Consider the following 15,296-nt stretch of genomic DNA (forward strand, 5'->3'; position numbering starts at 1 on the left):
GGTTTAGAACTTTTTATGATTCGATCCGAGCGAAGCGAAGCGAAGTTCTCATTCAACCTGGAACACACCGCTGGCTAGGGCTAGGGGCACGCAACGCAAGTATGCGTGGCCAATGGCCATAGCGTACATAGGTAGCGTGGACTGTTGTCTGGACAATAGGGTATTTGACTACTAGTCAAATCAGTCTCTTTTTAGGGTTCCGTACCCAAAAGGTAAAACGGTACCCTATTACTAAGACTTCGCTGTCCGTCCGTCCGTCCGTCCGTCCGTCCGTCCGTCCGTCCGTCCGTCCGTCCGTCTGTCTGTCACCAGGCTGTATCTCACGAACCGTGATAGCTAAACAGTTGAAATTTTCACAGATGATGTATTTCTGTTGCCGCTATAACAACAAATACTAAAAACAGAATAAAATAAAGATTTAAATGGGGCTCCCATACAACAAACGTGATTTTTGACCAAAGTTAAGCAACGTCGGGCGTGGTCAGTACTTGGATGGGTGACCGTTTTTTTTTTTTGCATTTTTTTCATTATGGTACGGAACCCTTCGTGCGCGAGTCCGACTCGCACTTGCCCGGTTTTTTTTCGATCTGACAAAACGATTCTGCTACTTTTGAATTTATATTAAACACTGGCATGTGACGCCACGATCAAATTAAGTACCTACTCTTTATTGTTTTACACGGGTTTTAAAATAGAAATTGTGTCTAAAAATAACTGCTGTCTACGTTTCTCTATTGATTTTCTGGTGCTTTATTTCATGCATGGTGTAAATGGTGTAAAATAGGTAATTTATTTTAAATAGGTACAGTCAAATATCCTATTTTCAAATTTTTCAAACAATCAGCGTTGAAATAAAATTTACGTCTATAACTCACTCTATTACTTATAGTTTTTGGCTAAACGCGAGTTCTCAGTTCGGGCGACCTATTAGAAGTATGTATTTTAATAGGACGTGTTTCTTGAAAGGGGTAGCCCAATAAACTGGGGCACTGCACTGAGTGTTCTTTTTTTGTAAAAAATCTAAGATGTGTTAATACTTTACATTGTGTACGTTTCAGTGCAGACGACGCCAACTATTTACTGGTACCAACAGAAGATGTTTTAGATGTGGATAAGACTGACGAATCATCAACGACTCTTGCGAATGTTTCTTCTAATAGTAAAAAACAGGTGTGATTCATTAGTTCTTTACTATTGCCAACTCGTGAGAATAATCCTAACGTAGGGTTCAAATTTACAACGGGAATGTAAGTAGAATACGAAAACACCTACGCGTCAGATTATCCGTTAAGCCAAAATATTAGCCAACGCTGAAACACCCTATACATATACTACCTAATGGTCATCACATCAGGTCATCACGAGTACAAGTAAGCAAACTTTTGCATCATCCACATTCGTGCAACCATACAACAAACATGAAAACGCATTAGATAAAAAAAATATATAGTGTAAAGTGTAAATGCTCTGGGAATGTGCCAGGCTGCCGGGTAAGTCAATGTCTCAATGGCCAAAATACGTGCGCTATAAACTACGTACCTGTTAGTCATGTTAAGGGGCTGTCGTCCGTCCGGGTTTTCCCGGATTTGTCCTAGTTTGGAGGCCGTCCGGGGGGGGGGTTTTCGAAAAGTGTCCCGGACACTTTTTATTCACATAAACACGGAAACACCTTATTCAATTTAATTATTTACCGGCATTATTGTGTACAAAGTAAGAAGGTAAAACGTTTAAATACACGTCTGGGGAAAAAATGCGATTTACGCCAAATGTCCGGGTTTTTTTAAGTCTTTGACCGGGTTCGGCGAATTTACAGATGGCAGCCCTCATGTTTGATCAAATATCGAATTGTCCTACAAACTCTAGAAAGTCACATTTTGTTTTTTAGAGTCGACGAAAAGTAATTGTGCGTGTTTCAAGAGCATTAAACAATGACATGGCAGACAAATTAAGTGTTATAAATCAAGCATCGGACAAGTTCCTAACAACGCGGCACCGGAGCACGCGCCATGCTCAAGTTGATTTGGAAGCACGAGCAGATAACAATCAGCTAGTTCACGAAAGGTAACGTCAGCAGCAGAAGTTGCTCTTAAGGTAATGTGGTCAAAATGGTCAAAGTACAACCTATTGTTGAAAGAGTAAGAAAGAGCATGTGTATATCATTATGACCACCAACCCGCTAAGCTACTTCTGCTGCTGAGCTAAATGTACCTAAATCACAGAATAAATAATAGTACTACCGTACAGAAAGGAAACTTCCTACAAAACCGAAGTTTGACAGCGGTTCAGGGTCGAATCATACTATCCCTTTCTAATATATGGCACTATCCCTTTCGGCTATTTAGGGTTGTCAAAATTCAAGTGATTATCTTATCTGTGGTCGTGCACGCAAAAGGAAGTCAAGTGGTGCCAACCCTAATAATTGCTCGGAGCAATGCTGAGCCGAGCGGAGCCGAGTTTGGCCGAAGTCAGGAGTTTCGCACCCCTGCCTAAATACATAATAATGATGGTGCATCAAGGAGGTTGTTTATGTTTTTAAAAACAGGTTTTATGTTATGTTATCTTCCGAGATAAACTTTGTTGTGTTTTATTCGTTGATACTTACTATTTCTTTTAGTTTAATACTAGTTAATAGAAATATTTTAATAATCTATTTATATTTAATTTCTACAATTCTATGTAGCCAATCAAATTAGTTTTTTTTAATAATTAATTCCCACTGGAATTAATGGAACCAAACTAAGCTATTAAAACGATTTCCAGCGTGCTGGGAATGAATTCCTCAAAACGCTATTTTTGGATCTAATTTGATTGGCCTACTAAACGTGCATTTTAAGATAGCTTTGTTTCTAATACATTCTAGTGCACCCGGCCGAATAGCAGTTATTGTTGCTGATAGTACTAGAGGCAGTCGACCAACGTTGACGGTGCAAGTAACAAACACGGGTCTCTTCGTGGCGCGATTTAGGTAAGTAAGAGTAAGTCCATGGACCCCACTTTAAGAAACCCTGACTTAATAGTATTACTTGAAAATAGTTCTTTTTGATTCATTATTTTAGTATGTGGGTAGATTTGCACATTGCAATTTTGACAGAGGTAAATATATATATTTTCCTCAATCACCCGTTGACCACGGACGCTGTAAAGTAGGGTTCTAAACGTCGGGAAGAATTATAAAGTCATTATACGCAATATAATCCGTGTCTATAGTTTTATTTCATGAGTTACTATCGCGGTAACCGAAGACAATATATCGATAATCATCTTGGCTAGGCCCTCTAGGGTAGGTATTTTATTAATTGCTGCATTCCTGGCAATTAACTTCTTCCTGTGTTCAATTCTAGAGTACAAATACGAGATTGTGATTCGGATCCAGTGAAGCTCTCAGAAGAGCAGGAAGAGGACATTACCTCCGAGGCTGTGTCTTTGCCACCACGTCACACGCGGCGCCTGCAGCTGCGCCTGCCAGCGTTCTCTCCCGGCGAGAATCCCGAACTCCAGCACTGCACTGGTAGGTATCCTATAGCCTTTTCTTCAGATTTGTTTTAAATACGCAAAATACCTTAACCATTTACCAGGCTCACAGTTCAAAAATTACAATCGAATGTCAGTCTTACTGATCGAAAATAGAACACATGTTTGAAGTGCCGTATGTGGGAAATATACCTATGTCCCTTAGTCTGGTAAAGGGTTAAGTTGCAGAGCGACTATTTGTTGCGATGATGATGAGCGTTGTGTTGTGATGAGCCTTGATTTATGACTATCAATATCCTTAAAACTCGCGTTCCTGGGTCAAACAGATCACTGTGTTATGTCTTTCCTGTAGACATACACGAGAGTTAAGGGCTATAAAGGCTAATTTTCTTATTTAACCCTTATCCACGTGAAAAGGTCCTCCTTTTATTTAAAGAACTATGATAAAATCATTACTTACATGCCCACAAGCTGTTAACTATTGCCCACAGGAGAGAAAACTAGTGTGTTCGCGCGAACAGTACATTTTTCTCTCCTGTGGGCAATAGTTAACGGCTTGTGGGCATGTAAGCAATGATTTTATCATAGTTCTCTAAATAAAAGGAGGACTTTTTCACGTGGATAAGGGTTAAATAAGAAAATTAGCCTTTATAGCCCTTAACTCTCGTGTATGTCTACAGGAAAGACATAACACAGTGATCTGTTTGACCCTCCTTCATCACAGTGTCTTATGGCAGAGGCCGAAATTCTCGTAGCATTTTTGAGCTGTCATAGGGACTTCTCGTTTGTCGACTTCCGATTATACATATGTATATTGATAAATACAGAATACAATATGTAAAATATGATTACGAGTAGAAGTAAACAACATGCAGTCTTATCGCGAATGAGCGATCTCTTCGAGATAACCTTTGGATACCAACTTTTAGGAAATTATAAATAGAAATTAAAATAATTCTAACGCCACAGACTCTATTAGGAGATGACTATAACGGCTCTATAAAATGGTGAAGTAAACCTTTACATCAGTTGCTAATAAAACAATTTAGCTGAAAAGGTATTGCCGGAGACTTTTATACGACGTGGTCACCTCTGAAACCTTGATACGACCTCTATACAAGCTTTTAGTGTTAAGGTGCAGTGGGTTCAGAAAACGAAGTTTTTAAAAAGCCGTAGCTCTTTTTTGGATCACAATACGGCTGCCATACATTCAATTAGCAATCTTGAGGGCTTTTTCTAGTGACTTCCGCGATTCGAATCCTAAGGTTTTGACTTTTGCTCGATAGAAAACGATCACAAACATAGGTCTAAAACGGACTTTAAACATTCGTAACAATTTGTGCACAAAAGATAAAAATATGAAAACTGCTTCTAATAAATTTTATGCTTGAGCGAATTCCGCGATTACTTTTTTTTTTAATTTAACATTAAATAAATAAGTTCAAAAACATGATATCAGCGGTCCCGTGCACGCAACTTCTTTGATCAGATGCCCGCTGGGCTTGAACGAAGGCGGTCCTATCGCGGGGCGCACTAAACTGACAGTTGGGTTTTGCAATTATTTTGACATTAAATCATATACGTATACGAAAAAGTATACCAGTAGACAAATTGTATTTAAAAAATAGGGTAAATTAATTATCATCACATAGAGCTCGAGTCTCATCTTAAATTTGATTTGTTGTTGTTTACGGGGGATAATTATTGAAAAACGCAGTAAACTATCTTAAAACAATACGGTTCTAAAATCATTTAAGTAATTTGCTCCTTAAAACCCCGCTTAAAATGGAAAAAGTTTGAAGACTCATACTTACTGATTGGAGTTAATTTTCATCATGCTGGTATTACCTAATATTGCGTAATTTTAAAAACGTACCCATGTGACTTCTGTACGTCAACGTCAATGAACTGATTGTGATGACAATTTTGTGATCTTGTATTTATGTTAGAGAACTTTTGATCTTCAAATATTACCTATTAATACGGAACGATATGTAAATATTTCGTGTACTACTTGAAAATCTTGAAGCGGTACACCTATTTTGTTGCTGTGAGGTCCGCCCAGATATATAATGCGATTACGTGCTGTTCTGCAAACCTTCATGAAATCAAGAATAAATAAACGACTATGGTCTAGCCTCAGTCCTAGTGAGTTTTTGCGGCTCGTGAAGGCCGAGATATACTTGCCTACGAGGCTTACAGGCCAATACCGTTGCGGACTGGTTTACTGTGATTGTCTATGTATCGATTGTTATCCAAATTTACTATAAAATAAAACAAAGTTTCTAGTTCAATTATATTCTGTGCATATTTGATTTTATTTTTTATACCTCGTCGATGACAAACAAGCATACGGCCCGTCTGATGGTAAGCAGTCTCCGTTAGACATGTGTCGTTCGCGAGCGAGTGATTCAAATGAACTGTATCTTTTGATTGAACTAGCTCACTCTTCAACTCAGTACAGATTTGACTAGCTCATTTCGCTCAGTAACTCTTTTATATCGGTGTTACTTGCTCGCTCTTTCCCACTCATGATCGAATGAGCGGGCCCAGCCAAACGAGTGAGACGATGCGGAGTGACGGTTTCGGAGCGTTTCGGATGAATTCGGAGGGTGCCGGGAAAACATGGCGGGATCCGTACCGTGTGATTTGCTTTCTTCGTCGCACTTATGGCTGTGCGTATTATATAACCATCCCATTTACGCACTTTTATGTACAGAGTACTGTTGGATGTCGAGAGAGCAGACTACACGGCTGTCGTTTGTTGACCAATTTTAGTTTAAGATTTAATTGACGGGCTTAGGTAGTGTAATTAATGTAATGATAGTCTAATATTTTTATGAAATGTACACTATATAGTATCAGATTTTCATCATAATTGCCAATCTAGATTAGAGGGGTTTATGTTTAATATGAGGTACGTTTAGGAGAAACTTTGTTTTTCCCTCGTTTTATTATTAACCTAAAAAATCTAGATTGACAGTCCTAAGCCTGTCCAAGTATGAAGGAAAATCTGCTTAATATGTATATTGTAGTAAATGTATGTATAGTATAGCTTATATAACACTAATAATGCATATTTTTTAACGATCAAGTGCGTAGGTAATACAAATCAAACCAAACAATTCAATCAATCTGATTGATTGACATCTCTCTCTACTCACTATTTAATCTACAGATCTACTGAGCGAAATGAGCTAAATGAGCTAAATGAGTGATATATATCACCGCGAGCGAAAGATATGAATCACTCTTTTCAACTCAGTGAACGATTATGCGCATCTCTAGTCTCCGTAGCCTATGGACGCCTGCAACTCCAGAGGTGTTAGGTACATGCGCGTTGCCGTGCCTAACCCTCCGCACCCTCGTTGATAACTGACAACCATACTCACCGGCAGGAACAATCCTATGAGTAGGATCTAGTGTTATTTGGCTGCAGATTTCGGTAAGGTTGAGCTCTGCTCTAGATCTGGAATGACATCCGCTGTGCTGTGTGACACAGCACAGCGGATGTCATTCCAGTTCATGTGGTAGGACACAGCCCGTGTCCTACCACACAAAGCGAGATGTAATTCACAGTGCCCATACCTCTCTTTTGGACGTAGTTCAAGGACCAGAGGAATGTCCATATCTTATCTATCTAATCTTAAGTATTTTCGTACTAAATAACTACACAGATTCAGATTCTGAACATATAACCGTAAGTTTACCAAAAATTTGGCGTAGCTGTACAGTCAGATGCAGAGAAAAACAATCCGCCAAAATTAAATTTCCACCCTGCCAGGACTTTATTTATTGATAAAGATAACGATATGTTTGCAAAAATGTAGTGATGAACATAGGTGGACAGTAATTTTGGATGCGTAGGGGAGAGCGGGGAGAAACGCAACACTTTGTACTTTGACCTTAGTTTCTGGCTAACCGTTATTATTTTGATGAAATTAATGTAGTCATATATAACTTCATTGCATGTTCTGTACATCTTAATTAACCTTATAATTGTGTATTTTGTATGTAAGTACCAGAGTGACTAAATAATCGTCTTTTGTTACTCATGACCCCGTTGGCGTGCAGAAAGTAACACGTGTGGGTCAAAAGTAACAAGACACAGTGGGCTGTAATTAATATAATATGATAGGTATATGAAATCAAAAAAGTACTAATTAAATACATATGTAAATTATTATTGATCACACACTTTAATATTTGCATTTTAACTACATAAACATTAGCATTTTAAGAAAACAAATCAATATTAAGTCCTCTTTAGACATTGTTTTTATTTCAAGTGATGAGGTCAATTATTCTGTTATAAACATGTTTTCTACTCAGATAATTCAGGGCCAGAGTTTTTTCACTCACAAATATGGCATACATCGTTTACATCAGGGGTCTCCAAACTTTTTTACCTGAGGGCCATATTGCGCCTCAGCATTTTCGCGCGCGCCACTGTCGGCGCCGAGGGGGGGGGGGGGGGGGGGGGGGGGGGTTGTATCTGGTTGCTACTGATAGGGCTGAACACCTGGAGCCTGGCTCCCGCGGGCCGGATTGGACCGCTGTCGGCGGGCCGGATTGGAACGCTTCGCGGGCCGGATTTGGCCCGCGGGGCGGGGTTTGGAGAGCCCTGGTTTAAATCATCATTGACGCATTAAGCATGTGACACCATATTAGATTCAATAGGTATATATTCTATGGGATGTAAATGTTACTTTTGTACCTATACGGCTTTGTTACTTTTGTACCCGACCGCATTTTTCTGAAAACATGAAAGATATCTTTGAAACGGAACGTGCTCGAGAAAATAAATTGCAATCAATCTAATAAATAATCAATATCCCTGCGGGTGGCAGGGCCTCCGGTTGAAGGGTAGGAGAAATGGTGCGGCCATTTTTTAAAATATGCCCCTGCGTGGCAGAGGGCGGGAGCCGGACACTTCCCTAATTGGCGGCGAACCGGGAGACGGTTCCGTCATAACAAGCCCGTGAGTGGCAGAGACCGTCTCCCGGCCTCTGTGCGACATCGTATTTCGCGCCTAAAATAAAACCGTTAAAACTATGCCTTGCTTGTTCACTCTTGCAAGATGCATTCGTCAATAAACAAGGATGGTATTCCTTAACGGTCGAATTCCCGCGTAAAATAAAGTTTGTTAGAACTGTGTGAATCATATTAAATGTATTGTTTTGTCATAAAAACTGCTTTTTCTACAGTCAATTGTTTTATTTCCTAATTATACGTATTTTTATACATGAAAGTAGAAAAAAATTGGTAATAATATGAGATTTGATCAAGTCCAGCATAATTCACATAAAATAGAATGTAATTCATTGGTATACAATCAAATAAACCACTTTATGCTGAATTCAATAATACATAGTTAATATATATCATTCATACATATTTTTTGAGAAACGGTCATATTTCTAACACGCGCAAAATTCGTGATGACCCTCCTGGAGGCCCCGCCACTTGACGTATATTTTTCCAAAATGGCCGCGCCACTCAACCTCAACCCACCGTTAAATCTGAGGCGCCGCCATTCAACGGCTTGTTATGTCTGTCCGTATCCCGGCTCCCCGCCACTTACCGTAGAGACCGGGAGCCGGACAATGCCACTCTAGGGGATATGCAAATATTCAGAAAATGTATGTATTTTAATACAACGTAAACATCAAATAACTAAAAGTCGAAAAACGTACTTTTGATTCGAAAAATCACGTTGCGTCCTCTCACACAACCTAATAGCACGTGGCGCCTGTTTCGACTGAATGCAAGTGAAGGGGGCGCCACTGTCTATCACGTAATAGCAGCGGAATGGTGTTTTGACTATTAGATACACCTACAGAGCAATAGTTACTTTCCTTTCCACCCGCCGTTACGTTTGTCCCCGCTCTCCCCTACATTTCACTTGAAAAAGCATGCAAAATTTTCTTATTAGCTAGGTACTACAACTAAATATATACAGATTGAAGCTAAGCTAAGGTAAGTAAGTTATATAATAATAACATCATCGGAATACACATATGATTTCAATGAAATTATCATTGAATTGATTTTGCGCCTTATCGAAAGCCCTATTGAATAGAGTAGTACCTAAATAACGTTTTTCATCTGACGACTTCTGTATTTATTCGGTTTATTTAGTACGCGTATCTAATGATTTCGATTTTAGTTAATTTACATTTAAATACGTCACATGTGACATGCACAGACAAGGAGAGTAAGATAAAATATATTGTTTCTCTTCCTTCTTTCAATGGAACTTTTTTAGAGTTTCTCTTCCTCAAAGGAGGCAAGTGGTTAACACGAAACTCAAAATACTCTCATTTGCATCTTAAAAAAAACAGGATGGGTCACTGACCTGTCCCAGTAAAGTGAGGTAGTGTGCGTGAAGTGTGCTTGTGTGTGAAATGGGGTAATTTGACAGAATCTGAAAATTTTCCTCGGGCATACCTCGCCTTAAAAGCAAAGATTATATGTAGAACTAAAATGTTACCTACTTAGTTGAGAGATGACGTCAACCCAGCCCAAATGAGTAACATGAGCTTTTTTTCTCATTAAACCTGTAAAAATAACATAAGTTTGCATATAACGTTTTAACTGACTTGGCTGTTATTGTACAATAAAACCATTACCCTAAAAAAAGTAAAATTATCGATACTTTGGCATCACTAATAGAAATATCAGAATTGTCACAGGGCCCATCTTTCGCTGATCCAGGTAAAAAGTCAAGTAACAAATGTATGAACTCTCACTAATCAAGTAATCACTAATCAAAGTGTAAACAGGTGGCCTAACTTTCTTTGTTTTTATTTTTGTTGCCATAGTTTACCTCTTAAATGAGGACGGCGAGTCGGTCGCAGTTCGGGATGCGCTCATAAAGAAAAGCGATCACTGCTACTGCGTGTGGCATTGCGACTGCATCTGTTACGGTATGATTAATCAATGGAGTTGGCAACTAAGTATCAAAGGTTTGCATAGATGGCGCCATCATAGCGTTCCCCTGTGTCTAGTTTTGGTTTATGAGATTTGGCTTATACTGGCTTAAAGGGCCTGCGTACAGGGCATAAAATTCCAACAAGAATTTGACACAATCTAGGGATTTACAGAGCAAGCTATGCTGGCGCCATCTGTAAAATACTTCAATCATTCGTCCGCATATTGTAATTTTTTGACAGGTTAAGCATCGAAGGCAGAAATCATCCATCAATCAGCCAGCCACGATTAAAATTTGTGTTTAATGAATACCTACAGTGTGGTGTATCGTTGGATAGGCCTTTCAAAACGAATAAGGGTCTTCTAAAACCATTTTTGATATAGTTAAGATTTTCGGAAATATGCGCTCCGAAAGAAAAAGAAATGTGTCCCCCCCTCCCCTCTAACTTTTGAACCACGGGTCAAAAAAATATAAAAAAATCGTGAAACAAGAGCTTAATAAATACTTTCAATGAAAACTATAGCGAACATGATCGGTCTAGTCGCTTTTGAGTTATTGCTAAAAATCTTGTTTTCTTAGTAAAAAGACGTACCTAATAGGGTTTGCTCCCGGGAAATACCGGAACCGAAAGTACTGGGAATTCCCGGGATTTAGAGCCAAGCAAAGAACCGGGATTTCAAAATTAAACTCCCGGTACTTTCGGGATTTTCGGGACTAACATTTTTCGGTACTATTTGACTGTTTTCTATTACTTAGCATGAACTATCATGTATTTTAAAGAAATATATGTTATCAATCTAAGGCTGATGCTAATATTTTACGGCTGACCACATATTAGGTATAATCAAAACAAAAATTAGTCAATGGGTTTGACAATGCCGACAATATGAAATTGCGTAATTTTAAACTTTAAGGGCATAAGTGTTTCTACGATAAATAATTTTATACGAATAGTTAGTTATTCTTATGCTAAATACGAGCGAAATAATTAATAAAATACTCCTTTTCATCACCGTATAAGTAACTCTCATATGATAATGAGTTAATGACATTTTAAAATGATTAAATCGTACTGTGACATGGTAAAGTCTAACTTAATAATTTCTTGATTCTTCGGTTTGATAGTTCTGTTATTATACCTATCTATAGGTACCTAAGTAAGATATCCCCGCCACAGCCCATTTCAAACGCATGCGGAAATGATTACTTATTAAATTTTTTATCCTTTTTCACGAAACGGCTTATACTTTTTAAACAATTGGTGATATTACTGAGCCACAATTCAGTTTAAATATCACATGTAGTTTAGGATTAAACCAAATTATATTATTATGTTGTATTTAGTAGTATACAACGCAGAGGCATGTAGGCTTAATAACACATATTATCGTAAAACATAAGAGTGTGTGTACCTTCACTATGGTACTTTTTATATTGTACCAATATTTAGAGAAAGATTCATGGTCGTTTTACGCTTTTTTTACTAGAAATTGAGACAAAAACTGAATTTAGAAGGCAGTTCCGAAAGTACCGAAAATACCGGGAAATCCCGGTTCCATGTTTGCCTGGTACCGAAAATCCCGGTTCTTTTAAACAGTACCGGTACTGCAATCCCTAGTACCTAAGTACAAAGCGCTGCAATAGTACATTATTGTCGAGGCTCGGAAGTAGCTACTTGCAGGCTGAGGATTCGTTTTAAACGGACGACCTTGGGAGTCCGTTTAATTGAATCCGAAGCCAGCAAGTAGCCTTCCAGCCGAGTCATATATAGTGCTTTTCTCAAAAATGGTGCAAGAAATATAAATATCATAGAAATATTTTACAAAAGCAACTTTCTTACGTATATATTTTCACAGAAAAAAGTAGAAACAATTGGAAAAATTAGCTTAGCCGCCTTTTTATTTTTTTAATAAAAAAATAGAAGTGTATTTTTCTGCCGAAAATACGCCAACCTATTTGAGACAGCTAAATAGTCACGGTACTAATCATCTGTTTGGCTGTTTAATGGGCCTGTGCCTTCATTTGATATGGCCATTTCAACTTTTAAAAAGTTTGGAACTCGACAAATAATGGAATTTGTATGCAACATTGCAGTCCCAAAATCGAGACTGCAATGTTTTTAACTTTTTAATTTTTGACTGACCATAAACTACGCGCTTCGCAACCTATTTTTTAAACGGCAAAGTCGACTTTGCCGTCCATTTTTGAGAAAAGGTACTATAAACTATAACTAAAAGTATCATAAGGGTACTTACTAATAGCCCCCGTTTGGCCTATTTTGACAGAATGGTAACTACGAAACCCTACACTGAGCATGGCCCAACATGCTGTTGGCCGATTATTATTTATTAATTATTAATTATGTCACTAATTTATACGAAACAAGTAGGTATAAATGAGTTTATAATATATTTTATATTTTATATATTTTATAATATATTTTTGTTTAATGTTTAAAAATATTTAATTAACTCGAGCTTACAATTTTGTTATTCGTACCCCCGGAGTTACACACAATGTTTTTCATCACACTTGCGAAGAAAAAACTAAATTTTAAGCGAAATAATTCTTAAATACGGTGACATTTCAAACATTAGACCGCCATATTGTCATTCTTTGACAGAAGTGTGCGGCTGTCGGGAATAAAAACCCTCGTCTCCAAAATTTCACTTACCCCCTACGTTGCACAATGTACTATTTTCGAGCAAATGTGATGAAAAGAGTCATGCCCAGCAGATGAGAAAAAATACGCTCCTCGCTTAGCCCCCATTCGCACGGGAGCTTTTTCAACGCACGTTAATAAAGCGTTTGAATGACACAAATGGATAACCATGGATGTATTCACACGACAGCGGTGGCGCTTTTTATCAAGCGTTGTTGGATTTTCGACTTTAAGCCTTGGTCGTTAAATCGAATTTAGAGTGCGGACACTGCGGACAGATTCAAGCGCTTTTTTACCGCGCGTTGAAAAAGCTCCCGTGCTAATGGGGGCTTATGGTGTTTGGCAAATTGGCAGGCGACAACCCCCGGCTGCCGTGCCGGGAGATGTCTGCGGCGAGGCAAGACGCCGCGGGCTTGCCGGCACGGCGCGGCGCCCGCTTCACTCGCTCTTGCCACTATGTTGATGTGACAACGATTAACATTGCGGTCGTTATTATTGGTGTTATTGGGATGTTACTCTTTCTCGGTATGCCTTAACGTAAATTACATTAATAATTTATCTACTCAATATTAATTGGGATTACTTGCATTTCTCCCTTTTTTTTGAAAAACATTGGTCGAATCATGACAATAATTAATATGAATCTGTCCGTCATCCGGTCTGTCCGGTCCGTCAATTAGTCTGTAGTCAAAATTGGAACAAACGGTCGCCATCTTTAATTTCTTCATTTTTGCTCTAATCATGTCGATCATGATGAATATGATATTTGAGAATCCGAAAGATATACCTTAATATGAATTCGTGGATAGTCAAAATTGTTAAAAATGGCCGCCATCTTCAATTTCTTTATTTTCGGTAAGTATAATGGTATAATCATGTTAAAAATTGTACCCACTTAATTATGACTAGATTTGAAAACGGTTCTCTATCAAACAGGCGTGTTGAAAGGTCTGTTGGGGTTGGTATGGCCGCGAGCTGGCCTGTGGGGCCTGGACTGGGTCCTCGAGGAGCCGAGACCTATCGACCGCTATCGCGAGCGCTGCCTGCGAGCTCGCCAGGTCGTGTACGACAGCAAGGGCTGGCCGGTGCATCCGGACACGGGCAAGAGGACAGTCAGAGTGGTCAGCTTGTACGTTTCCTGCTCGAATTACAACATTAACAATTAATTACATTCCAGCGTTCCGAAAATGTAAATAAAATTTTAAAAGGAAGTCCACGGAAATACGTAACGATATCTAAATTATTTTAAATCAGTGAAGGAATTTTAAATACTAAAAATAAAAGGTACGTTGGATTCACAATTCTTATAATAAATACTAACTTCGAAAATATTTTGCAGACCGGTGGAGTTTATTTTGAATGTTGTATTTTTTATGGTGATCCCTGGGTTGGTAGCAGTAGACACATTAAAGCATTTAAGGAAAGGCAAGTCATGCCACGCTTGTGTAGCCGTTGACAAAAACAATGCAAATATGCCCAAACGATCGAAAGAAACATTAATCCGCCGTCACCAATCGCAGGTATTTTGATTATTAGCCTTATTACCTAAACCCTGAGGGGCTACCGCGAAAATCGAAGTTCGCAAATTGCGGGCATTTTTCTCTGTCACTCTAATTACGCCTTCATTGGAGTAAAAGAGACAGATCCCCGCAACTTGCGAATTTCGATTTTCGCGGTAGCGCCTCTGAGTGCCTACCGCCAACATTTTTTATTTAGTTCTCATTATTTCATTTTACTCAGATTTTGATAAAATTTGGTAGGTACATAGATAGAGTTCCTAATTCCGCAATGTCACAGTATGTCCTACAAAATCTTCCACTGAGTTACGGAAAACGTATGGAATTTTCCGTAACTCAATGGGAATTTTCATACATTTTTTCGCTCCAATTTTGGATTTCGTGTTTCTTTCGACCAGAATAAGGAGCTTTTCAGTGTCAAACCTTTATCAAAATTAGACAAAAAAAATAATGGCCCATGTTGCATATATTCGAGCGACTGAAAGGCAGAAAAACATTTTTTAATTTTTCGATATTGGCTGGCGGTCGGCCTTCTGATGTAGACCTTTATGCTACCTCTAGCAAGGCCACTTCAATGTTTGGCTTTGGGCTTATTTATGATACTTAGGTACGTAGAAGGACTTTACGATTTCCCTTACGATACGGTTTCTCTTGCCCCACCTAATGCGGGCTGTACACACTCGCCGAGAGCCTCTCGCCAAGAGTCTCGTCA

The 15,296-nt window shown here is 38.7% G+C and overlaps 1 protein-coding gene across 1 annotated transcript; it reads left to right on the forward strand.

The window, feature by feature from the left end:
• The first annotated feature begins 1,889 nt into the window (after nucleotides 1-1,889).
• Nucleotides 1,890-14,596, forward strand: LOC134805054 (uncharacterized). The gene is made up of 7 exons (XM_063778340.1): nucleotides 1,890-2,061; nucleotides 2,861-2,965; nucleotides 3,342-3,508; nucleotides 10,296-10,400; nucleotides 13,422-13,592; nucleotides 14,004-14,196; nucleotides 14,407-14,596. Exons 1-7 carry the CDS (start codon nucleotides 1,934-1,936, stop codon nucleotides 14,594-14,596), a joined length of 1,059 nt encoding a protein of 352 aa, XP_063634410.1. The 5' UTR covers nucleotides 1,890-1,933.
• The last annotated feature ends 700 nt before the right edge of the window (nucleotides 14,597-15,296 follow it).

Source organism: Cydia splendana, chromosome Z, assembly GCF_910591565.1.
Source record: "Cydia splendana chromosome Z, ilCydSple1.2, whole genome shotgun sequence".
Taxonomy (NCBI): domain Eukaryota; kingdom Metazoa; phylum Arthropoda; class Insecta; order Lepidoptera; family Tortricidae; genus Cydia; species Cydia splendana.